This window comes from Sycon ciliatum, chromosome 2 (assembly GCF_964019385.1).
Source record: "Sycon ciliatum chromosome 2, ocSycCili1.1, whole genome shotgun sequence".
NCBI classification, from domain to species: Eukaryota; Metazoa; Porifera; class Calcarea; order Leucosolenida; family Sycettidae; genus Sycon; species Sycon ciliatum.
In genome coordinates, this window is record NC_088644.1 from 40,206,406 (window position 1) to 40,233,598 (window position 27,193).

Below are 27,193 nucleotides of genomic sequence, written 5' to 3' on the forward strand. Positions count from 1 at the left end.
CATTGGTACTGAGCGTGGGTTTGTTTGCTGCACTGTGGAATGTACCAGGTAATGATTGAGACCACCCAGCACATGCGCTGAGGACCAGTGCACTAGACCATGGACCATGGTAGACTAGGAAGATGCTCTGTACAACTACAAGTACAGTGCCCAGTGGAGCCTACTGCCTGGAGCCACTGCTGCAAGTGCAAGTGCTGGCTCAGTAGACTAGTGGCAGTAGTGCAGTCAGTACAGTGTCAGTGGAGATACATGTATGAAGGAAGATGGCCTTGGTGCTGACAAAAGTCTTAGACAAAATGCTCTATACAATCGTCACCTGCAGACTGCAGTACATGTCACGTGACGTGCTGTAACACACTACTCGTACACTGTACGTATCGGCAGTGCAGTACACAGGGGAAGGTAGACATGGTTTACTATTGTAAGTACATAGTCGCCAGCTCACTGTATCATATGGGTCGATATGTACAACGTAAATCGCACCATCATGCTCGCTCCACAGCTGTGGCTTGGCCAGTCATCAACACAGCTGTATGCTGTGTCGACCAGTAACACCTTAACGCAGCAGTTACCGGTTCCCTGGACATCTTGACCTCTGTAACCATGGGCCGTGGTTGACAGAGCTAGAGATCCACACCTAGGTACCTCCCCATGCTTGCTACACATGATGTACATGATCCCAGTGGGATAGTCCTACTAACTTACTGTATACGTATTAAAATTAAACAAGACAGTGGTTATGCTTATGCATGTACTCCTTGGGGATCATGTTGATGGACAGACAACTGCCCGAGGTCCCGTAACGTTATAACACTCTTGCGGTTGAACCAAGAGTACACGTGGCTTTTGGTTGAACAGGCTCTATTCAGCCTACTTGAACCGCACAGGAACGCACTGAAGGGAGTGTTATGTCTTCTGTTATTGTTCCGACGAATCAACCCCACATCCAGACTATCCACAGTTCCATGCTGAGCTCTGTACCACCCATTTGTCAGTTTATAGTGAGTCCATTCAGTGGTAAATGTTTCACATATGATGAAGAGAGGAGGAACATCCTTCAAATAATTGCACAGTACTAGTGGCTGATGATGGTATTTGCAACAAGCATGACTCAGGATGAATTCTAGTAGACCCGTCACCAGCTGCAGCAGGGTTCTTTCCAACTACATGTATATTATACGTAGTTACAATGTACGTACCCAATCTCCGGAGAGCTGGGTGTTTCGACCTTGTACCTCAAGTTGTAGTATTTATTTAATTATAATGACTTGGCCTCTGCAGAGTCGAACAACTGTCACACCACCGCATGTAATGATAGCATGCACAACCCGGGCTGATCCTGTGCAGAAAAGGAACGGCTCACGCAGTTTCTTATGACGTTATCATTGACAAATATAATGATAGATCATATAATTATGGCAACTGTGTGCATTGATATAAAGATTATAATCCTACATCGAACTACTTGTAGGATGGGGTCAATTCAAGTCAATCATGTGTTCAAAGCTAGAGCTTCTATAGATGACTTCTAATGTACATACATGTACGTGTAGTTTTATCTGTGTCTCATAGTGCATGTGCTGATGTATACAGCCTTCTTCAGTACGTTTATAGTGACTCTATACTCCTTGGAAATGGTTGAGTTCTAGCCAATATTCGTTTCATGTTTGACTCATTCACTGGCAAGCACTCAGCACTGACATAGCATACCATTGCTGCTAATTACTTAAAGACAACAGTATTTCAAGGAATCAACATCACCATGGCTCGGTAGCTTCTCTATTTCTTCTTTGACTGCCTCTTCTTCTTGCTCCGGCCTCTGCCGAAGATATTCGCCTTTGACGTTTGCTTGCTGCTGGCCAGACCTGTGCTCCTGATGGCGTCCGTGCCAAACACGCAGCCGAGAACAACCTGCTGGTAGATGCGGAACGTGGGCAGGTCATGCGCAAAGCCAGGCCGCTGCTCAGCAGTCTGCAACCACAGCTTATCCAGGGAGACATCCGCTGCACGAGTTATGAGGAGAATCAGCAAATAAGGGCATGATTAGGACCAGTCTGGGCCAGTACTCCTCATGAGAATGCTGGATAGCCATAGTATATAATCTCATCCCTTTGTACCCAGATTCCCTACACGGACAGCTGCTCTACTTGTGTACATCCTGATGCTACTTTCAAGAACACTAAGGGGCTGCCCATAATTATCGATATTTTACACGAAGAGAAAACGTTTCGTTTATGGGTGGGTGGGTCAAGGAGAGTTGGATTTGCAAAATATTGATATGCGAGACATCAATGCATTCTGGCTGTCAAGTAAATCTATTTTTCGTTCAGGGGGGGGGTCCTAACTAAACTTTTTTTTTCGTTTCGTGAAAATATTCGATAATGCCGGATGGCCCCTAACACAGGTGCCAAGTTGATAAATACCACGGAGAGATTCATGTACTGCTAAAATACAATTGTCTCTAATTACAACTAGGGGTGAAACGAACGAACGAAACTTCGAATATTCGTTAGAAAAATTTGAAAACGAACGAACGAACTCGCAAGATTGATAAACGAACACAGCAAGCAAGCATAAAGATCGCTTGTGACTAGATCTTGAAGGAGCCGCGGAGGTTGGGAGATCGCGAGCTTGCACGCTGATCGACTGCGTTTGCCTTGATGATCACTTGAAGCAAGTTGAAGGAGTTGAGTGTCGCGTCGGGACAAAGTTTCTTGAAATATTTCTGTGTGTCCGTTTGAGTTAGATTTGTACTCGTAGTGAAAGGATTCGAGTCGCTTGTGACATCTGTTCCCGAAAGCAAACGTTCACTCGTTGCAATCATGTCAAAACATTCGAGCCTTTCATCGCGATCCGGAGTTGGAGCGGAATTTGATAAAGTGGTCGGGAAAGACGAAGTCCTTTTCTCAATTTCAAAAAGGTTCTATCACACAGCAGAGCGACGACGAGCAATCTTCGTACCCACCTCAAGAAGTACCATTCTCCTGCTCTGACGACCTGAGCTAGCGATGAGAAGAAAACTCTCGTCCGAACGATGGTGATGGACTTTGCAGCTAGCTGCAAAACCCTGTGATTCAGCTCAGGCGGACGCGATAAAAAAATTCTGTTCTGGCAGTGTATCGTACACCGTCAATACTGAACTGTGGCCAGCCAAGTGCAGAGAACGCCTGTACTGACAGACTGTATGGTCTTCAAAACAAATTCATCCATGAAATACATAATGGAGAATGTTCGTTCGAGTTCGTTCGTTAGTGTGACCGTTCGTTCGTATTCAAAATTCGATGTTCGTTTCACCCCCAATTACAACTCACCTTCGTGAAGGTTGAGCTGTGATCTTCGTTTGCTAGCACTGAGCATGACGTGAGCAGCTGAGATACAGGCTGAGACAGCTCCTGTGCGCACATCACCGTTCTTGCAATGGATGAGCACGGGCTGGTCGAGGGCAGACACAGGACACGGATTACGCAATACTATCAGCCTTTCGTGTCGACATCACCTAGCAAGCTTGGCTAGTCTTCACTTAGGCCAAATGGAATGAAGAATGAGGAATGAGCAGGGTCAATAAGGTGCTAATATGCATGAAACTGCAGAATAGGCACAGCTAGAATATATCTAAGTAGTCCTACAACACACAGCGGTGACTACTTGTTGTGGCTACCGACATCACTAAGTACTATAAGCATGATGTTCACAGGAGGAGGTTTCAAATCAGAGGGAGTAGATATTGTCCAAAGGAAAATCAAAACAAGCCTGGAATCAGATAATTTTATTTAAAACTATCCTCACATCATTCATTAGTTCGATAGGTGAAAATGGGAAATATCTCAGTGCAAAAATGACTGTCATCACCACTGGTGGAATCTGTGACCAGCAATGCATTACTGCACCCGGCACTAAGCCATGCTCCATCACAAGCAAGCAGACTAATCACCCTAGCTCAACATGCTACATGTTATGCATGAACCTAGCTTGCCCTCTCACCTCGTCTTGTTTTCGTCTTGCCAGGACCTCTTCAATGAGCAAGGCTATATCACATGCTGATCCATCAAGACCTGTGCAGACGAATACATAATGGAATCTCGGGGTACATCCTTCGGGTAATGGTATCTCGTAAAGTGGTATGTAGAGAGAGAGAGAGAGAGAGAGAGAGACAGGGGAAGAGAGAGCGAGCGAGAGAGAGAGAGAGAGAGAGAGAGAGAGAGAGAGAGAGAGAGACTCGGGCGGGGAGACAGAAAAGGATAGAAACAGAGCGCGTTGGTGAATCAGGGTGAGTCTCGCCACACAACGCAGAGGGTGACTCGGATCAGCTTTTGATACTAGTCAATGACTTACCTTCTTCTGTCCATGCATTATAGTGATATGCCTGCACTGATCGTATCTCCATTGTACGGCTGTTCTCCAGAACATAATCCTGCGTGGTGACACTGTCAATGCTATGAATCTTGATAGGGGTGTGGATCACCTTCAGCGAACTCGGGTATATCTTGCCAACTGTGGCCTGCGGTGACTTGGCTTCCACCAGGTCAAAGTCTTGCTCCACTTCTGAACTATAGCTGAAAAGGCATATAACAAAAATATTGGAATTGGCACCGGAATCCGTTTAAATAAAGTGCTTTATCGTTCATCAGACTTCATTGCGATCACTTTGGCCAGTAACTCTCAGCTCCGCTGACAAGATGTAACAAGACCAAAACAGCTAGCTTTCAGCAGATTGCGGAATTGGTGCTATACAGTTTGCAGGTACGAATGCCAAGAGCGTCTTGGAAAGACAGACTTTGACCTTACCTTGTCGTGTAGCCATCTGACTCTGCAGTGAGTGACACGACGATTCGAACACGGTGCTCCCAGATCAACCTGGAAACAAGACAACAGTAGTCTTAGCGCCGTGTTCTGCCGTTATGTGCATGCTCGTGTGTGTGTGGGTGAGAGTCACACTGTGCTTGTGTGTGTGTGGGGGGGGGGGGGGAGGAGGGGGGAGTTGAGCTACCCAGTAACTGCTGCATGGCATTCTCAACTTAGATTCACGGATGAGAAGAGACATCGGGAAAATATGAAGTGGCTGTATAACGTATACCGTATTTTTCCGGTTGTAAGTCGACTGTTTACGAATAAATAGAAGGAGAAAGGGTGGGGTTTGACTTACAACCGGGATTCGACTTACAACCAGGAACTATCAGTATCTTACAAAAAATGACCTGCACTGCATGCACGAATGCACCATGTGTACAAATTGTTTACCAGTTTATTGGCCTTTTTCAAGGTTTGGGATGTTATACCATCCACTAAGGAATGTGTACATGATGTGTTGATGTGTTAAAGGGGAAGTTAAGGCAAAAATTAAAAGTTCACCAGTTGTAGTCTTCGGGGTGCTGAGTCGAATGGTCTTGGTCCGAGAAAGCTGAGATGCTCCCTTCCTACTTGAATCCCGATCGAACTCGCGCACTTCCACCGAAACTGGGTGACTGCGCCCTACTAGATGGGGATTTGTATGCAAAATGTCACTAAAAGCGCCATTTCGTTCTTATAAAAGCACGGATGACCGCGGTTGGCCCATATGTTGTAGTCTTTTGGACGCTGAGTCGACTGGTTTTGGCCCGAAAAGGCTGCGATGCAGCGTTCCTCCTTTATTCCCAATCGAACATGGTTGAACAAGCGGTCACGTGCTCCTGGGTGCCCAAATCACCTGGTCACCACGCCAGCAGGCGAAAACTTTCACACCAAGGTTCAACTCGAGTGACAAGACTGCACCCAAAAAAGGTCAAACAGGCTAGTAAGTTGTACCCTGCAGGCACGGTGACCAGGTGACTGGCGTACGCAGGAGCACGTGACCGCTTGTTCAACCATGTTCGATTGGGAATAAAGGCGGAACGCTGCATCGCAGCCTTTTCGGACCAAAACCAGTCGACTCAGCGTCCAAAAGACTACAACATATGGGCCAATCGCGGTCATCCGAGCTTTTATAAGAACGAAATGGCGCTTTTAGTGACATTGTGCATACAAATCCCCATCTAGTAGGGCGCAGTCACCCAGATTCGGTGGAAGTGCGCGAGTTCGATTGGGATTCAAGTAGGAAGGGAGCGTCTCAGCTTCCTCGGACCACGACCATTCGACTCAGCACCCCGAAGACTACAACTGGTGAAATTTTAATTTTTGCCTTAACTTCCCCTTTAATAACAGGGAGTGGTTAGTAGTGCTTCATTGGGTGAAAACTTTAAAAATCAGAATTGAGACCTCCGGATACGGGGGTCGACCTATAACCGGGGTCGACTTACAACCGGTAAAATATGGTACATTACAATGTAGAAACACAGACTTTGGTGATAGTAAGTTTTAAGGCACTGCAAGAACGCTATGTGGCCCAACTTCTGCGAAAACCAGGCTTAGGGTGAAAATCATTTTTTTGAGAAAAATGATGTTTTGTAAAAAGGTTGTGTCGCGTCGACGCTCGAGTGCAGTGAAGTGGAACCAAAGAGAATCTCGCTTGTTTGAAGAAGTAGCACGGTCATGGCAGGAAGGGTTTCAGCAGTCAGGGAAGTCAAAGGGCTTCCGCAAGCCTTCCGGTAGAATATTCCCTGCTACTCCTCTAGTCACAACGAAGAGTTTTTGAGCTGATCGAACGGATTCCATCTCCTTCACTCAGGAATGGCGAAATTTCTGCGCTAGCTGCTGCTTGCGGAAAATGGTGAAGAAATCGTCTCCAGTTAGAGTCGTGATGGCGATAGCGAGGAGAACCTGGACGACATCGATCCAGCCAATCGAAGTATGGAGATACTAGCTGTTTCTTGGCCTCACGCAAAGGGAACACGCGCAGCAGAGCTCATACGTTTGCATCAAATTCACGAGGAAAAAGGCTTGAAGCGCAGTGTGAAAACGGTTTTGAATTGAAGTCCTTGGCGATGAAGTGCTCACTGAATGCCAGGCGAATGAGCGAGCAGATCGAGAGGCCTCCACTCGAGACTTTCCTCGCTGGACAGCTAGCTGCCAGGGATTGTACGGCGTGCCGAGATAATCGCGAGATTTCACTTGCTGGTAAGCACCAAGCAGACACTGCAGCACGCCAGCACACTATGCGCATACTATGAACAGTGGAACAGTTTGAAAGGCCGTGTTCTTTCTGGTTTCTGAACAGTTGTACCCTTCAAAAGGTGCCATCTCGACTGGAGTCGGGTTTCCTTGTGGTGTGTAGCGCCAGAGCATGCCAGTACATGTATTCAGCCCCAGAATGTGCTGAGTGAGGAGCAAACAAAACATGCAGAACTGTGCATGGCAGCTACAGCCTGCAGCACCAAGAGGCCACAACAGGCCTGCCCCCACATGCCTACATTGTCATGTCACCTAAACAAAAATCATCCATGTGTCTTCCTTCACTCTGGTGGATCTCTCTTCATTTCTTTCCTGTGATAACAATTTTGTGTTTTTTTTGGATTTTTTAACACAATACCCTGATGTGTTTGAGATACTTTTAATACCACTATGAGTCGACACACACCTGTAATATTTTGTTTCCTGACCTCCCATGCCCAGTAGAAGCTGAAAATGGGAAAAAGTCTTTTTGTGAAATTTCACCCTAAGCCTGGTTTTCGCAGATTCTGGGCCATGTTATGCAATCTGTGCAGAGCATTCTACCATGTAAAGTGCTGCTCAATGACATCCGATCAAGTTAGTCAGACAGCTTCGCAGCCTCGGAACCTGTTCGCATCCCGGTGTTTGCAGGTCTAGGGCTGCACAGAGCCTGGTGTATACTGGACTCACTGGATTAGATTTCAATGAGCAGTGAACATCCTGCACATATGATCCCATGTGCATCAATCTACTCTCGCCTAGTAAAAAACGCTCTGGTGAAAACTGCCAGGTCTTATTTAGTAGATGGTGGCAGGTTGCGGGCGGTCTCACCTCCAGAAGTCTGAGATGTTTTCACTGAGCGGCGCCTGTGTAGCAATGCACAGGCGTGAGTCCAGCGTGTTGCCAACATAGCTGCAGAGTAGAACATCGCAATCAATCACAAAACAATGCCAATGAATACACACACACACTCATTAGTTGAGGGTGTTGAAAAAGGAACAAATTCACACACTACCCATCCATCAGCCCTAAGTTACAACCTTAAGTAGTACTAGGCATCGTGAGAATAAAGAATTCAAAAAAAGGGATACACTTCTACCTTGCGTTGATGAAGGTGAAGTCGGAAACTCTCTCAATTCCCAACAGCGTGGCGAGACTGCGGTTGGGCGCCAGTGGGGCATTGGGACGGATCTTTTCTACAAACTGTGTTGAGCTGCAACAACAGCAGGGGAATGACAGAAAATCAGCCTTTACACAACTTGAATAGCCTGGCATTTGTTACAGGCAAGGCATACATGATGCGTCCATACAATCCAGCAGATAATGTATTGCATCTCAGTGAGATAATGGCTTTCTTCATCATCTCTCTGCACACCAATAAGTACCGTGATTCTTCATGCCCTCAAGCATCTTCCAGATGGGGAATCGGAGCAAGGACGACACACACACACACACACACACACACACACACACACACACACACACACACACATGTCCACACTAGGCATACCTTGCAATATCATGCTGGTACGTGATCTGTTCCATCCTCGGCTGAAGATCAACAAATTGTTCTTGAAGAGGATTGCCAGTTTGGAGCAGTGTGAGGCGTTCCAGAAGTGATTCATTCTAGACCAACAACAGCACAGTATACAGCACACATTACCCCCAGTATACTTTACCCCCCCCCCCCCCCAGTATACACCCCCCCCCCCCCCAGTACACATTACTCCAGTATACTTTACCCCCCCCCCCCAGTATACATCCCCCCCAGTACACATTACCCCCAGTATACTTTACCCCCCCCCCCCCCCCCCCAGTACACATTACCCCACAGCACACATCACCCTACCACAATGCAGCTGACTCATGCATTGAAGTATGTGTACGGTTGTAGCTGGTAAACTATCTCCTGGTCCTATGCGGGCCAGAGCTGATTGCGGATTGTAGACCGTATGGCAGCTGACAATTGAAACAATGGAAGCAACTTGTAATATGACTCTGGCATTCAGCTGCGGGCAAGTGGCTGGATCTTTCAGAGCGTGTCCCCGAGGGAATCTAGATATACCTGCACATACACTTCTATCTCTCTATCCACACCTCTAGGCTACGGGCACCTCGGTCTACCAGGCACCCTGTGGGTGAGTTTTAGGGAAATATTACTATTGTTTTGCCAATTTTGGTGGAAATACTGATGTTATATGCCCGGTCTGTGACCTTTCCCCATTGAAATGAATGTGATTACGAATTACGCACATTTTGAAGTTATAGGCAGTGCCAGGGCCCTGACCACCTGGAAAAGCGAAGTATTATATTGATATCAGAAATGTATACACTGATGGGTCAAAAGTAAGCAGTTACATAGCTGGTATCCATGGTTACCTGTGTTAGCGGCAATGTCAACGGTACGGGTGGCTCCGAGTCATCAGCCTTGCTAACCGGAATGAGACTTGCTCTCTCATCCGTAATCGGCTCCAGGCTGCCAATACTTGTCTGTACACGACAAGTACATGTATTCACACCATCACATAGAAACACATTGTCACGCAACCATACGCCATTCAATCATGTACATTAGGACAGTGCAGAGCTGGGTTTGCTATGTATGTACTGTGTGTCCGTACATGTAAGAAGAAGATAACGGTCGCCTTTAGGATGATACATACAGGTACGTTGCAATCTACATGTAACTCTCTGTAACACTAATGCACCCCGGTGGACAACACGTCTCCTGGTCTGCCCCTCATGGGGCCACATAGCCAGTTGTGGCAGTGGAAGAAGGAAGGAAGGAATGAATGCAGTATCTGATGCCTATCTGTGATCATGCTGATCTATGATAGTGCATTGTGTATCCCCCATTCACTAGCACATCATGTTGTTCTCTGAGGATAGTTTGGAGCATGAAACTTGAGTGAGTTGAGATAGCATATTTCTTCCCTACCATCTGTGTTTCATATTACTGTGTACTTGGTCCGGCTCATCGCAATTGTCGCTTATCCCCCACGCACTTTTTGACAGGTAAAACCCAGTCCAATCACGATATCTTACTTACTTTTGCTTGGGAGGTCGTGATGGCAAGATCAAAGTAGGCACCAAAGAAAAAATGATCGCGACTAGCGCTTTGAATCGCGATGTATTCGACTTTTTTGGGAAGTGGGAATCTGGCCATTCACTGTCTGTGTTGCCAAAAGCCAAGCGCAGCGACCCGAAGACCGGAACTGTAGCAGGTGCAACTGACATCCTGGCCTGGAGAGCGTGACAGGCACGAGTGCACGGCAGAAGAGTATGAGCATCATGCTGAAGAAGAAAGGTGTTTTTGATGCGATGTGCCCGGCCGACCTGTTGGTTGTTCCTTCTCTTGGTGGACCTAGCGGCCGCATTGCAAGAGTCGTGCCCAGCCTATCCAGGGAGTGTATGACACCTGTCTGGAGAGGCCTGTATGCCTCATTTGAAGGCTTTGTTGAAACACACTGTGGTGACACACAGGTCACACTGCCCACGGTTCCTTCAAGCACCGAAGTGACAGCCACAACTGTTCCTTTCCCATTACTGCCATACGACAGGCTGAGAACACAAGAGATACTCTACCAGTCTACGCCAGCAGCTAGACACCAGCAAATGTCAGCTCATGTAACGACGCGGCTCGAGAGATGCAGAGTTGAGTGAACTTTGGACCTGTATTACTAGTGTGAGTGCAAGAACGCGCTCCTTCGCTGATTTATTTCGTGCATTTCGCTTACCTTGCTTCCTGTCTTCGACTCACTTCACCTGATTCCATTGCTGAATTTTTTTTCTTGTGGCGGAGAGTATTCATGTATCATGCTTCCTCACTATGTCCGTTTGACATTTCACAGAGCGGTAAAAAAAACTCCTGTTCTTAGTGGCGAAAGATAAGCGACAATTGCGATGAGCCGCACCAAGTACGTTGTGATGCAAAGGCAACGTCTGGCAACCCCTTTACGTTTCTCCCACCGGTTAGGAGCTTTTCTAAGAACTCGCACACTCCATTGCAGCCACTCATACATTACGGTACCTCAACTCAAACTTTCCAAATACGGTCTCGGTGAGGAACTGCTGCATTTGATGCCGGGTCATGGGGTGGGCGTCCCACGGAAACGGAAAAGTAGTTCTTGATACACCCAGTACTAGGATCTGTAATTCTTAATTTAATTTGCTCATTTCCCCCTTGATAGATGAATTAGGGTTCCAGCCAAAAGAGGGTGAGGTTGACAGCCCGGCCCGCCCTACTCTGATAGCGGCCCTACTCATGTTTTGATTCTCGTGAACTTACATGACTGGATGGGTCATTGGCTTGGTAGCCTCCACCGCGAGGAGTCTGCACTGCTTGCTGTACAGAGCTGTGCGACGTTTCACGGCTCGGTGGACGGCGTCCGGATGGGCGAGACCGGGTCTTGGTGACATGGGACAGGCTTGACGCTGATCTCTACAGTACATTGGTGCATAGCAAGGTGGTATGAATCATCATCATCATCATTGACAGTGTGGGTAGTGTAGGAATAGCTATAACCAGTTCTAAAAGAGTCGACGATGTAGCTAAAGTAGCCTCATGCTCAACTCCTGACCTACATTACTTGCCCAACGTATGGAAGATGAGGAAAGAATTGCATAATTATACTCAAGTACACATCAAATTCTTACACTGATTTGCTGGATAGCAAGGTCAGTTTCATCTTGATCCTGTTTACCAGCCATACAAACACAAACACACATATGCACACACATACACACAAACACATGCACATGCCACAGCACACAACGGTGAAAAGTAAATTAATGTTAACAGAGAAAGATCAGCAATGACTAAAATCGACAACGGCATTTAGCATTTTGGAATTCTCCACGTTTCATCTCAAATGCAGGGTATAACCTGGAATGGACGTGCATGGAGATGGTCCTTGCAAGAATGATATTGTACATGACTGCGTCCTCATAGACATAGTTCTGTTCTGGTTGTAACAAAACCCACCCATAGCTGCCATTACACACACCCATAGCTGCCATTATACCCACCCATAGCTGCCATTATACCCACCCAAAGCTACCATTATACCCACCCAAAGCTACCATTATACCTACTCAAAGCTACCATTATACCCACCAAAACCTGCCATTGTTCAGTAGTGAGATTCCCTTCAAAGCAGAAACACTTCAAACCCCACTCAGTGTAAGAACAAGGTCAGTGGCAAAGACAACAACAACAACAACAACAACAACAACAACAACAACAACAACAACAACAACAACAACAACAACAACAACAGCAGCAGCAGCAGCAACAGCAGCAATAGCAGCAACAGCAACAACAAACATGCTCTCACCAGATCATTCTCTGTGGCATCTTCAATAAACACATCTGGATGTTCAATAGACTGTCGTCGGTCACGATTACTCCCTGCTGCAAGCACGGCGTTCAATTTCTGTGAAAGAGCCTCCATGTTTTCATTGTTGCCAGATTTTACCCGGCCACTTGATTTGGTTTTCTTAACGGATGCTTTCTTCACCGGACTAGACTTGTCTCTAGTACTGCTGGGCTTGGAAAGGCTGGCTGTTGGCAGGAGTGGCGAGGCGTCACTTCCCACTCGAAAGCGCTGGTCCTCAGCCACCAGGGTGTCCATGTGAGCAGCACCGTGTTGTGCTACACCAACACCCTGTTCATCGTCTGATTCTGGAGACTGCACGCCACTGTCGCACGTAGGTTCACTGGGCTCGAGGTGGCGATCGGATTGAGGCAACTGTGGTGAGTTGGAAAACTCTATGTTCTGGTAGGGATTCTCCATTGCACTGGCATTACTCACCACGGACACTCTGAGCGATTCTGGTCGCAAGCCAGATGCCTTAGCGCTCTCCATTAGTACTTGTTCGACGGTAACCTCCTCTGACTCGAATTTCCTTTTCTTGTTTCGTTTGCTGCGTCGCGGCGTTGGAATGCGAGACAGTAGAGGAGATAACCGGCCTTTACTTGCCTCCTCCTTGACCTGGTCAACATCACTCTTTCTTCGTCTGGATTCCTTGCGCGGTGACTCGGTTTTGGTCTCCGTTGCAGGACCACCGGTGATGACCTCCATGGTGGGTTTGGGCTGGACTGAAGCTGTCTCCTCAACAGCTTTGGGCTGTGGACGATCTCCCTCACCCTCGTTGGGTGCTTGCGACGCCCAGGCCTTCAGGATATCATCATTGTCATCGTCCATCTCTTCAAGGACGCCGTTGGTTTCTTTGTCCATGGAGCTAGCGAGACTGGACGATGGTGTAACTCGACCCCGACGCCAGCCTCCAGACAACGCAGCGTTGGGATCAACGATAACACTGTTGCGAGATTTGGCCGCCGTCTTCGATTTCGCCTCCAGCACAGCGTCTTCCTGGATGGTGGGCTCCACGATACTGGCTGGTCTTTTCTGACCTTGTTTAGGTTTTCTGACTCGTACTTGCCCTGCTGCCAGTACTGGAGGAGGAGGAGGTAGATCACCACCAAAGCTGGATTCACGGTCCCCGCCATCTGGCATCTCAGCATCAAGATCAGCAGGAAGTGGCGGTGGAGGTAGTGATGCCTGGGACGGCTGCTTGGGCATGGGCTTAGCAAGCTGGTCAGAACCGGTTGTCAACGTAGCATGCTTCTGATCCTGTAGCAGATAACATAGTGAACAGGTACACATTGGCTCAGGTGCTGTCATGGAATGAATATGTTTTGCATGATCACGTAGTGGTAGCCAATGCAGGGAGGGTCATCAAATCTATGGCAGGCAGAGAATAAAAGGAGTAGGGTGTGTTATGCCAGGTGTGGTCTTACTCTCCCCCCCCCCCCACACACACATACACTCCACTCTCCTCTTCATTCAAATCTTCTCCATTCCACACTCCCCGCTCCCCTCTCCGTCCCCTCCTTTCTCCACCCCTTCCTCTCTCTCTCCCCCTCCTCTCTCTCTCCCGCCCGCCCCCCCCCCCCCCCCTGTCCCTTTAGCTGACTGTGAACAGCTCGAGTGACCAGAATACAATCTAAAACTTCGTCAGGGTCCGAATGAGGACGAAACCTCCTAAACTCTGGATATACAGCATCTTACCTCTGACAAGCTGATAAGCTCTGTTTGACTCCCGCTGAGCGTTGCAGAGCTGGCTTTACGATTGCCAAACAGACTCCACCTCTTCTTTCTGCCCTCGGATCCAGACGGAGATGTCAGCGAGTTTCTGTCAGCTGAAAAAAGGGATAGAAACACTGTTGGATTGATGTGAGTTTTGATTGCATACTTTATTTAACAAACATGGATTGGATTCTTCCCTTAGTGATCCGAAGCGAAAACAGCCTTTAATTAAACCGTGATGCTAGCCTACCATCTCATTACTGGTATTGCGTGACCGTATTGCACGTTATCTAATTCACAACAGGTACTGCAGGTATTGCAAGACAGGTGCTGCGCAGCAGGTTCTGTGAAACAGGTACTCATACTCTGCAGAAGGTGTGGTGCAGCAGGTATCGTGATTGCATCACACTGCATCATGGTATGTATGTGTACTTGTGCACATGTACAAATTTTCTTGATGGGACACAAGAGCTCGCCCAGAATGCAATGGCTTACAGAAGATGTAGCTACGCCGCGATGGCCGTGTGAAGTTTAGAATGCGACTACCAAGACCTTGATGTTTGGCATCCTGTCCATCAGTTTCTGCAAGGAGAACATCGCAGACAGTCATGTTAAATCGGATGCTAATTATTACCTTGGTGTACCCCCCCCCCCCCCCCCCCCTGCTCACCCCTCCCTATTCCACCACTCATAACTTCACATAGAGGCTAGCGACACGAGTTTCCCTGAAAATCAGCAATGGCTGGTACTGTAAGTCTACACATTTCGGCCTCCCAGGGCTAAAACACATTTCGGCCTCCCAGGGCTAAAACACATTTCGGCCTCCCAGGGCTAAAACACATTTCGGCCTCCCAGGGCTAAAACACATTTCGGCTTCCCAGGGCTAAAACACATTTCGGCTTCCCAGGGCTAAAACACATTTCGGCTTCCCAGGGCTAAAACACATTTCGGCCTCCCAGGGCTAAAACACATTTCGGCTTCCCAGGGCTAAAACACATTTCGGCTTCCCAGGGCTAAAACACATTTCGGCCTCCCAGGGCTAAAACACATTTCGGCTTCCCAGGGCTAAAACACATTTCGGCCTCCCAGGGCTAAAACACATTTCGGCCTCCCAGGGCTAAAACACATTTCGGCCTCCCAGGGCTAAAACACATTTCGGCCTCCCAGGGCTAAAACACATTTCGGCTTCCCAGGGCTAAAACACATTTCGGCTTCCCAGGGCTAAAACACATTTCGGCTTCCCAGGGCTAAAACACATTTCGGCTTCCCAGGGCTAAAACACATTTCGGCTTCCCAGGGCTAAAACACATTTCGGCTTCCCAGGGCTAAAACACATTTCGGCTTCCCAGGGCTAAAACACATTTCGGCTTCCCAGGGCTAAAACACATTTCGGCTTCCCAGGGCTAAAACACATTTCGGCTTCCCAGGGCTAAAACACATTTCGGCTTCCCAGGGCTAAAACACATTTCGGCTTCCCAGGGCTAAAACACATTTCGGCTTCCCAGGGCTAAAACACATTTCGGCTTCCCAGGGCTAAAACACATTTCGGCTTCCCAGGGCTAAAACACATTTCGGCTTCCCAGGGCTAAAACACATTTCGGCTTCCCAGGGCTAAAACACATTTCGGTCTCCCAGGGCTAAAACACATTTCGGCTTCCCAGGGCTAAAACACATTTCGGCTTCCCAGGGCTAAAACACATTTCGGCTTCCCAGGGCTAAAACACATTTCGGCTTCCCAGGGCTAAAACACATTTCGGCCTCCCAGGGCTAAAACACATTTCGGCTTCCCAGGGCTAAAACACATTTCGGCTTCCCAGGGCTAAAACACATTTCGGCTTCCCAGGGCTAAAACACATTTCGGCCTCCCAGGGCTAAAACACATTTCGGCTTCCCAGGGCTAAAACACATTTCGGCTTCCCAGGGCTAAAACACATTTCGGCTTCCCAGGGCTAAAACACATTTTCGGCTTCCCAGGGCTAAAACACATTTTCGGCTTCCCAGGGCTAAAACACATTTCGGCTGCATTACATTTTCGGCCTGTATTGCTGCTGCCTGTATACACTGTCACACTGAACCTTGCAAAAAACCAAATTTCGGCCAAGTATGACCAGGCCGAAAATAGCCGAAAATGAATATGCGCCGAATATAATTTTGTTGATTTACAGTATAGAGATTAGATGGAACCATTCAGTGAAAGAAGTGTGTTATGTATCTGTGTGCCATGCCATGATGCTGTACACATTCTTTGCATTAATACTGGCAGCCTGGCACACGTCTGCTTATGTCTCATCCCTTTCATGGCATGTTGGTGTCTGCATACTGGAGCATGTGCGTTGTTTAACCTTGGTCACCTCGCACCACACTTCCTGCATTCATCCTTTACGAGTTGTACATTTTGACTGTTTGGTTTGTTTCATTGCATACATGACAGGTGCGTCAATGGCTGTGGCCGTGCACTGTGAACTTGTCTGGACTGTGCGCGGGCCCGCGGCTCCTTTTGGCTTAGTTGTTTGGTGCGGTATTCTTGCGCAACTGTTGCATTGCTTAGGTCGGTTTTTTGCTGCCTTTCAGTAAAGTTGGTGTCTTTCCTTGCTCTCCCAATAATCAACTTCAGTAACCTAACCGTTGCTGGATCCTGGCCTGTGTGTGATCGTAGAACAGGAGCAGGAAGGGGCAAGTTAGTTTACAGGTTGAACCTGTAATTACTAGTAGCTGTTGCATAACATTGTGACTTGATGTGCGGCTAATATGTCACATTGTGTCTTACCATTGAGAGAGGTTGTGGACTCGTCATCAAATGTCCGGAAACCCTCCAGGGCTACTTCTGCAGAAGTCCTGCATGCCAAGCATTCCAGCAATGGACATACAGCCATTAGGGAAGAACATGACAAGCATTCCAGCAATGGACATACAGCCATTAGGGGAGAACATGACAAGCATTCCAGCAATGGACATACAGCCATTAGGGGAGAACATCATCAAACTGCTAATGGTCATAGATGAGCTCAGAGGAAACATTATGCTGGAAAACAGAATCAGTAGCTGCCAGCAATGTGATGGTTTAACACTCACCCCCTACAGTGATCCTAACCACACCAAGTCAACATTGTATGAAACACTTTGCAGTGCTGAAAATGGTCATGCCCAAATGATGCTGTTCACCGAACAGACAGACACAGAGTCACACAATACTTCACTATATCACATTTTTCAAACTGTTTCCATGACAATGCGTTCCACCACTGCAGGTGGGATCTGTCGCAGTTCCTATGTTGAAAATCGTGTATAATTCTAAGTTCTTAGACAACGAACGGGTAACGTTATATAAAGACAATGCATGAGAAGTGGTGACTACATCATGGATTATGTGTCTTTACTCACATGTCCCCAACTGTGGGCAGTGCCTGCACTGCAGCTGCTGTAGCCGAGCCACGTGCTCGAAACACACCACGCTACAGCAGAGCACATGTGACACACCAAGCATGGTCCATTATTACAGTCATTCACAATCATAATTATATATGTAGCCGAGCCACGTGCTCGAAACACATCACGCTACAGCAGAGCACAGCACACCAAGCATGGTCCATTAACGTTATTACAGTCATCCCCAATCATAAGTATTAGAAGTTAACATTCCGTCATGCTCGCGTAGTACAGTGCTGCTCCATGTAATCTGATCCAGGGAGACATTTCCACGCCGGACGACGTAGAGCCCTAGACCTGCGAGCACCGGGGTGGTGTACTGGTGCAGGGCGGAAACTGGACTCACGCGATAGAATTTCATCGAGCAGCACTGAAATACTGTCTTATTGTGTTGTGCACCGGCCATTGTCAGGTTCCACAACAATCAAACCTCGTCCAGGTACATGTACATGTAGGGTTTCTGCTACTTTAGCACTGGGCCGCGAAGACATCACTCAAAAGAACAACATGCATGCAAGTCAATTTTGTTGTAAAGGGGATTCCCCCGGCTCAATTTACAGGAAAGACAGTTCTTGGTGAAGTTTGAAGCTAAGCTACTGGCATGAGCATAGTAATTATATTGCACCGTGATAGGGGAAAGCTCTCAGTTTGACGGCAGTAATCAGCCCATACCTGTGTGGTAGCTTGTGCATTTCTAAAGCTGCTGCCCGTCTTCAGTTTCTTCTGGCCCTGCAGGGCGTTGCCACGAACTGTTTGCAGCACTCGGCCTTGATCGTCGGTGGTGGTCGGTGAGATGCCAGAGCCGCCATCCGTGACCTCATTGCTATGTGCATCTAAGTTTACAGATGACGAGGCCAGGTCGATCAGAGACAGATGAGTGCCCAGCTGCTGCAGGTTGGAGTTCTTGCGTAGAATGTTGCACAGCTGCACATGGTGGCAAACGTAGAATTGACAATGGATTCACAATACTCAGGCGTTTATCTCAGCTCTAGTAAAGCTGTCTCCTAAGTGGTCTTTCACTAGGCTACAAACAGTTGACTTTTATTTTATGTCAATTGTGGGGCACAACATTTGTTGAATTGTTATAACAATTCCACACATTTTTTGATCATTCAGTTGAAAACAGCTATGACTTATGTGTAAATGATCGCACTGGAGTTTACCAAAAATGCAGAAAGGGTATCTCAACTGTTACCAGGAAGCACAGAAGCTATTAAATTAAGTCTTGGTAGCAAGGCATAATGCTGGAGTTCTGAGACAATGTTTGAGTATCGTTGGACAGAGCTTCAATGCAAATATACTAGTACCCTTTTAAAGGCAGCCTTGGATCTGTTTGCCAGTGTGTAAAAAAATTTCCTTTCGTTCTTTGAATTTTTTAGTTAGAGATTGGGTTGTCAAGCATGTTGTGTTTGACCCTTGCGCCATGTTGATGATGACAAGAGTCGAAAACACACTGAGATTACAACTGCCTAGTCTGCAGACAAATACCTCGGTGAAACCCTGCACGGACATGTCGGTTTCATGAATATCCAGCGTGACCAGAGTGTCATTGTAGTGACCGCACAGCACCTCCTTGAAGCGATGTCCACCGTCATCCGTGATGGGATTCTGTATTGACGACAGACAATAGTGGCATCACAAAGTATCACATGCAGTGACACATGAAGTATGATTGTGCTCTTTGCTCATCCCATGCAGTACGTCATAGGCTGTGTTTACAGGATGATAGTGGTAGTGGTGGAGCCAATACAATAATATCAAGCATGGTGGTGTATTTACTTAGTGTTGCTCCCTCCCTCCCCTCTCCGTATCTGTCTCTGTCTCAGTCTCTCTATCTCAGTCTCTCTGTCTCAGTCTCTCTGTCTGTCTATCAGTCAGTCTGTCTGTCTGTCTGTCTGTCTGTCTGTCTGTCTGTCTGTCTGTCTGTCTGTCTGTCTGTCTGTCTGTCTGTCTGTCTCTCTTTCTCTGTCTCTTTCTCTGTCTCTCTGTGTCTCTCTGTATCTCTCTGTCTCTTATGTCTCTCCCGGTCTGTCTGTCTGTCTGTCTGTCTGCCTGTCTGTAATATCTCTCTCTCTCTCTCATACACACACACACATATTATATATACACACACACACACGCACGCACACACACACACACACACACACACACACTCACACACACACACACACACACACACACACACACTCTCTCTCTCTCTCTCTCTCTCTCTCTCTCTCTCTCTCTCTCTCTCTCTCTATGCGTGCATACATGTGTTCAGTACCTCAGCAAGATAAAGACTCTTCAGTGATCTGTTCTGACTGAGAGAGCTAGCCAGGTAACCAGCTCCCTCGTCGCTGATACAGTTGCCAGATAGGACAAGGCGTTGTAGTGTGTCGTTTCCCTGAAGACCAATGGCCAGGTGTCTTGCCCCATCATCACCAATAGTACAGTCGCTGAGTCCAAGGGAGGTCAACACTGACACAACGACAGCAACAACAGCAATAACAGCAACAACAAGAAGAAGAACAATACCGATGATGACAACAACAACAACAACAACAACAACAACAACAACAACAACAACAACAACAACAACAACAACAACAACAACAACAACAACAACAACAACAACAACAACAACAACAACAACAACAACACGTTAAAACAATAATTCCACGTCCCCATTGCAATGACTATAATAATGGTAAACGATGGCACCTTGGGCCCAAAAGAGCATGTTGAACGTGGCAATTGCTGAATCCTGTTAGTCACCCAGGTCATGGTATGCTTCATCATGCTGTAATCGAAGTGTGGGGAAACTGCCATTTAACGTCAGCGGTTGTTATACGTGGATGGTTGCCATACGTCAACGGTTGTCATTTGTCGACGGTTGTCATACGTCGACGGTTGTCATACGTCGACGGTTGTCAGACGTGGACAGTTGTCATAGCGACATTTACTACGGTGCATGGTTAGGAGGAGAGCTGCAAAGTTGCACAGTTGTGATACGTGGTGAAATTTGTAGACTACCCTTACCATCATTCTCCAACAGCATACTGCCAAACGCTTCGGCTGCCTCGTCACTGATATCATTTCCACCAATACCCAGTGATCGCAGTGCAGGTAGGCTAGCAGCAGTAGCATCGTCGATGGATGAGCCTTCCTCATCCTCATCGTCGTCATCACTGACATCCAGCCTATCAGCTGTGCGTGCATACAGTATGGTGGGTTCAAGAGCGGTGCACACAACTCATACAGGTGTGATGAAGTATGCAGACATACACATACACCCCCCCCCCCCCCCCACACACACACACACCTCACACAGATACACATGCATAAACATTCTATTTCACAGTTCGGAATGCAAGGAAGTTCTCTTCACTAAGTGCCGACCAATCAACCCTAGGCTTAGGAAAACGGACTGGAAACACAAAATTTATATTGTTCCATTACAAGACAGCAAGGTGTCATCAGAAAAGCTTCACGGGCAAGGCCAGTCCAGTATACAGTCAGACCTCGAATAACCGCACACATCTGTTTTCCACAACAAATATCCGGATAGGCGAGGGAACTGGATAACCGAACGCCGTTTACATCACGTATGCTGTAAATATGTAACCAGCTATTTTCTTCCGGATGGCGAGGGATCCGGATAAAAGAGGACCGGATAAGGGAGGTCTGACTGTAGTAGCATTAGGGAGATATATAGTCACTGAGACTCCCTCGATTTAGGCTAAGGCCTGTGGAGAATCATAAAATACAAATACAAATACACTCATTGGATGCACCCAGTTTGCCCACAATGCCACCAGGCCAAAGATAGGCCCACTGTTCCATTGCATTCTGTAGTCACCGAAAATATTCTATATTTGCATGCACTGTCCATCTACTATTATCACCCAGAACAGTACCGGCATCCTTACCGGTTTTGCCCTGCAGAGCTCGCGCCAGGCGAACAGCACCGGTGTCCGTAATGCTATTTCCCCCGACGGCCAACCATGACAGTTTGGATGTACGGCAGCCGAGAGACAGGGCTTTGGCCAAGTGAGTAGCGCCCTCGTCAGATATCTTATTGCATCCCAACTGCACGCGGGCACACCCAACACATAGACAAGCAGAGCAGGGTAGATATTGACTTAAAGCACAGAACAAGGAGTACAACCACCTATATGCATGCATCACGTAGACTGCCATGTATCCAGCCTACAGGCATAACTGTTCTCTCACAGAGCAACTGTTCCGCATATGGGGCTAGTAGCCTAGAAATTACGCTCACGAAATCCAACCTGCGGCTTGTGAACTATACCTTTTTTCTACAAACAAATACAAACTTGCAGACGAATAATGCATATCCTAGAGAAGGCACTGCTATACTGTGGGTGATATGGGATGTCTGTTCCTTATCATTCACAGTAATATTCCACCTCAAATAATTATATGAAGTTTGATCTGGTTCGTACTACATGGCCAAAACCTGAAAGCTTGAGAACTCTTCTCATCCAGACTGAACCTGTACTATTCGCAAAGACTTACACCAAGCCACTGCAGTGTGCTGTTAGTTGATATTCCCTCGGCCAGTCCTTCAGCACCCCTAGCGCCGATGCGGTTCTTCCAGAGAGATACGCCCTGCAAGACGCGATTGCGCTGCAGAGCCTGCCCAATGCTCACTGCTCCAGTGTTACCAATGACATTCTGACTGCAGAACATACACAAGAAGATCACATGCAAACTGATTGAAAGAGAGAAATACACGTGCTACATGTGTACACATTTTATTCATGTACTTTGACATCCGATGATGTCATCCAGAATATCTCATTACTCAGCCATTGCTTGTCAAAACAACTTGGATGTGTGTTTACCTGGACACAACAGAATGTCATGTGAGTTTATTTGGTGGACCCCTAGCAGAATCTTGTGAACTCTTGGGAGCAGGGGGGGGGGGGGTATTCTTGCTACCACAGTACTTGTAGGAGGACAGGGCAAGGTACTGTAGCACTGGTTGAAGTAAGGCATGCCATCAGACTACGAGTGTGTGCAGTGGAAAGTTGGCTTGAGGTACAATTGTACAGCAAAAGGGATAATCTATAAGGCAATAAATTCAAAGTCACAACAGCTATTACATACACATTACAAAAGGGCTTGAAAGGGCTATGTCACTGCCAGGCCAGAGTCATGACAACATGCCAACTCTTGTATGGGAGGTTTCCTTCACAACATAGTGACATACCTGCTGCTAGTGACTAGACGGGGTTTTCCTGGCCGTCGACTTACGGCTGGTACCAAAAATTTCACACCAACACATGCAATATGAGGGAGCTACCCAACAGATACAGTGTACTTTGCTATTTTTTCGGAGTGCGTCCATTTTGGCCCAGAAGTCGTTATTTGTTGACTCATGATACCATCACTTTCAAGCCCTACTGATTGCGGAGATCTTAGCTAGCCCCTTGCCACATGGACTCACTCTAGTTCCAATGTGACGAGCGATGGTGATACTGTAGCTGCCTCCGCTATGCACGTGGCTCCCTCGTCACCGATACTGCAGCAGCTCACGTTGACATGCCGCAGAGAACTGCTCGTGCGCACCACCTGCATGGTCACCGCAGACATGTAGAATACGTTGCATACATTATTCAAAGACTCAGGGTTGGATTGGAAGAATGGTCCATATACTGGATTGTGCTGGAATAGCTTAAGTCTACACCCGCGACCTTGCGGCAGATGATAATGGAATATGTTTTCACATCTAACTAACATACGGCTGTGGAGAGTAAGCAATGATTATATACATGTACAGCATCGCTTATCTTGTGTCTAGGCCCTATGCTGGACACAACAGTACTATCCTCGCAAAGTACTGGAATTTCCACCAAGTCAATCCTGTATGAATCTGCTTGCCAAGGCCAGTAACGGAGAAAAACACTTCTAAAAATGGCACTATAGCAGCTCTTACCTCAGCAAGACATTCAGCTCCGTGATTTCCCAGAGGATTGCCTACTTTGGGCATCTTTCGTGTGCACTGCAGAAAACAAAACATTAGATAGATGGCATGTATTACCTGCTTCACCCGTTTTGTCTGACTGTGTGCATATCTGTTCGTTAGTCCATGTGCCTATTTGTCCATTTGGCCATCGGTTTCATTCTAGTAAGATCATCTTCAAACTAAACTCAAGAGACAACAAATGGTTGCAACTTACAATCGAGCTTGGCTTTCCACTGAAGTGGATATTATATTGAAGTAATATGACACACTTAAAAATGAGGGTGCGAGTTCAGCCTAGGGGAATACGGTAGCACTGTGACAAGCTGTACACAAGCTTTAACAGGACAGTAGAGATTGAAGCATACATTGTACACTCACTAGCTCTATCCTGCGTATGACATGCACCAGCGGCGGACCATGCACCGTGGGCTTGAGGTCGCGCATCACGTCCCGTATCGAGCGCAGACCGGCGTACGTGATCTCGCAGCCGCCGAGGCGCAGCCGCTGCACGCTGGAGTTGTTTCGCAGCGCGTAGCTCAGATTCACCGCTCCCCGGTCGCCCACCCTGCATGACTCAATGTTGATCTCAGCCGGGTGGTTCTCCACCTGGCTATCCTTCAGCTGGGTGATGATCTTTTCAAGCTTCTGTTTAGCCTTCAGCGCACTCCCTGCAGACCAACAACACCCCAGTGGGAAGTAGGTGTAGCATTCTTTTATTTTCCATCGGAAGCCTCAACAGTGATGAACACAACTCTTAAGAGGGCCGATAACAGAGTAGAGGGGTGTGGATTGAAAAAAATAATAATAAAAAAGAGCACTCTCAATAGGACGCACTTGCGCTGCTTAGCTTTGTACTTTGCCCGCTACTTCTGGTAGTTTGAGCACTCTCAGCGCTAGTACATCGAGCTGTCCTAATGTCTGTGGTTCTCGTAGCCATGGCTGACAGTTCAATCCTATTTTAAGCTCGGAGTTGCACTGATGAGGCCTCATTGGCCGAAACAGTCTGGCTGTCTGCATCATTGAGTAATAAAAAAAGTCAAGATGTGTGAGGGATTAATGGGGAAGTACGGCAATATCCCGCCAGAGCGCCCCATCTCTCCCATCCGCCTCTCCCTGACTTCTTGTCAGGGAAGTGATTGATTGTATCCTCGTATGACTCTGTGATGACGTACTGTACTGCAAACGCGTGCTCGACCCCGTTGGAAATGTATGCAACAGTGCCCACCCTCTTGACCAGGGCTCGCACAAACCCCGGGTTTTGATTCGTCTGTACGACTCCTGGCTCTTGAGGCTTTCGTCGGTGTAAGAGATGCACGGACAGTTTTGGTAGGGTGAGTATTTTTTCATGTAGTACTGAACGCGGTAAGTAGGACTTGCCCATCCGCCCCTCCCTACCTGGACCTACTCGAAGGGTGGCGGAGGTAGGGGCGCTCTGGCGCGATTTTAGGGTATGTGTACAAATGCACAGGCCCTGTGGACCCGGTCTGGCTGGACAGGCCATGGCTGGACTAACCTTTTGATCACCAATGTGTGTTTACTGCTGGTTAGGTCATGTGACTACCCTACATATCATACACAAACTGTATGAAAGTCATGTGACTACCCTCCATATCATACACAAACTGTATGACAGGCTAGGGTGGGGCCGGACCAATCAATAACTCCTTCCGCCAGTCATGATGTACTGTGAGGATTTAGGAAACCATTATGCTCTTGAAGCAACCATTCTCTGTATTGGACAGTTGGTCATTGACTCCAGGCAAGTGTGTAGGAGTGCTATGCATACGAAAGGGTTTGTGGGGAACCTCCTCTGGTCTGCCTGCCACATAGTGCTGCTGCAGTACATAGCTTGATTCCCTCAAACTGTGTAGAAAGATGTATCTCAAATGTATTTCTTGTCCTATTTACATTTCAAGACAAGGAGACCATCGGCATGATAGCCAAAGTAATGTTTGATCAACGCACCTGCGTTATCCTCGGCTCGTTCCTTGGCTCGTCGTGACCGGCCGCCAGCACTGTGTGGTCTCTGTGCTTGTACATCCCCTCGTCTCCCGGGTGTTATTGGTCGACCTCCGGCGCTAGCGCTCTGGCCAGCGCTCGTGTCCCACGCGCTGCTTATCTCCGACACATTGCTGCTGCTGGTTTGCTGCGCATGCTGGCGAGCTTGCCTCTGCTGCCGTCGCCGATTGGCGACGGCCTGTTTGCTTCCGTCCGCACTCATTGATAAAGTTGTTGGCCAGTTGCGCCTGGGCCGCTATCCCGGACGCCAGAAACAGCACGGCTCGGCGAAATGCTAGAACCTCTCTTCCTTGAGACCCATTGAGCACCCGGTAAACTGGCTTTTTTGTTTTCAAATAATCAGCATCCCTTTCTGGAGAAAATATTTCCTTCAGGCTGTCATTGAGCCGCGATGTTAGTTCAGGTTGGAACTGTTCAACGCCTCCCTACAAGTACAACCAACACAACACCCGGCCGTGATCTAGATTGCATACATTTGAGACCTACACATGTAGATCCACCCTGTGTAGATCTACTGACTGGATCCCGAGCTGCCTTGCCCTTGGTGGTCCGGCCGGGTGGACCTAGCGCTCAGTCACCTCACGCTAGAAACTACGTCATCGTCCTGTAGACGATCTACTCCCAAACCGCCGAAGCGTCGCCTCCCCATCCCATTCGCTACCTTCTTGCTGAGCATTGTGGTATGTTCCTCTTCAAGTTTTGCTCCTCCCGCTTCTTCTTGCTATAGTGTCGGCTCACAAACATGCAGCTACATGTATGTCCATATTACTATCATTATTATTATTAGGACGAGCTGAAGCGACATGTGGACTACTTTATTAACAATGTAAGCGCTGGAGACGATGCAAGAAACAACCTAAAGGGTAAGGAAGAATACATGTAAGAAGAAAAAGGGCGATGGAAAAAAAAAGATGATTCGAACAAGTTTTCGTACAACACTCTTCAGGAATCACCGTTGTACTAAAGAACAAAATGAAAACAAAGGAAATAATATAGCAATCAAGGTAGGGTGACACGATACAATGACAGCACTGGAATATCGAGGTGCGATTTCTCACAAAAGTGTGCAGAAAACAAGGGTATACAAGTAAGAACTAAGCGTGACAAGTGTGTATCAGCAACAAAAACAAAAAAGTGAGAACGAATGATAATAATAACACTAATAAACAAGAAGGTGACAAAACACATTTAGGCACAAGTGGCAACAACGTTGCCACACTACCAGACCACGGAGATCTACAGCAGATTACAACCGGACCTATGAATTCACGGTAAAAATACAAAAGAAACAATCGGAAAGGACGACGACTGACGTGAAGGCAACGGCATTCACGGTTGGCGTGGGTGGTGAAGGTGAGACGCAGGACGATGCACGTGAGGAGGAGAGTCAAACCGCGGTGGATGACGGAGCAGGTTTTGATTCGGACAGTGGGGGAGAAGGTGAGCTGAGTGAGGGTGAGAGTGAGTGTGAGGGTGTGCGCGTGAGTCGAGATTGTGTGCGTCCGTCTCGTAATAACAAGTCTTCAGTATACAATCATTTGGTTTCTAGCACTGACTGTTGTCGTACTTATTCTGATTCCTGTTTTTCTGTTTTGTGCCGTGCTCGTCATGGTTATCTTTTGCA

At 47.4% G+C, this 27,193-nt stretch overlaps 1 protein-coding gene across 1 annotated transcript; it reads right to left on the reverse strand.

The window, feature by feature from the left end:
- Positions 1-1,342: 1,342 nt before the first annotated feature.
- Positions 1,343-25,969, reverse strand: LOC135810072 (uncharacterized). The gene is made up of 26 exons (XM_065323540.1): positions 25,516-25,969; positions 23,929-24,218; positions 23,521-23,586; positions 23,032-23,156; positions 22,098-22,260; positions 21,488-21,647; positions 20,598-20,765; positions 19,843-20,036; positions 19,068-19,187; positions 18,252-18,503; positions 17,535-17,605; positions 16,921-16,988; positions 14,649-14,735; positions 14,136-14,266; positions 12,399-13,697; positions 11,719-11,757; positions 11,351-11,503; positions 9,442-9,552; positions 8,573-8,688; positions 8,162-8,275; positions 7,894-7,974; positions 4,786-4,854; positions 4,333-4,553; positions 3,982-4,052; positions 3,312-3,432; positions 1,343-2,003 (listed from the first exon to the last, which is right to left on the reverse strand). The coding sequence occupies exons 1-26, from the start codon at positions 25,769-25,771 to the stop codon at positions 1,780-1,782; spliced, it is 4,770 nt and encodes a 1,589-aa protein (XP_065179612.1). The 5' UTR covers positions 25,772-25,969; the 3' UTR covers positions 1,343-1,779.
- Positions 25,970-27,193: the final 1,224 nt, after the last annotated feature.

Coding starts and splice junctions, on each gene's coding strand:
- LOC135810072 (XM_065323540.1), bottom strand. CDS start 25,771: ATGAGTGCGGACGGAAGCAAACAGGCCGTCGCCAATCGGCGACGGCAG. Junction 23,587..23,928: donor TCATACGCAGGATAGAGCTA/GTGAGTGTACAA, acceptor TGTTTTCTGCAG/TGCACACGAAAGATGCCCAA. Junction 21,648..22,097: donor GCACACTGCAGTGGCTTGGT/GTAAGTCTTTGC, acceptor GCCCGCGTGCAG/TTGGGATGCAATAAGATATC.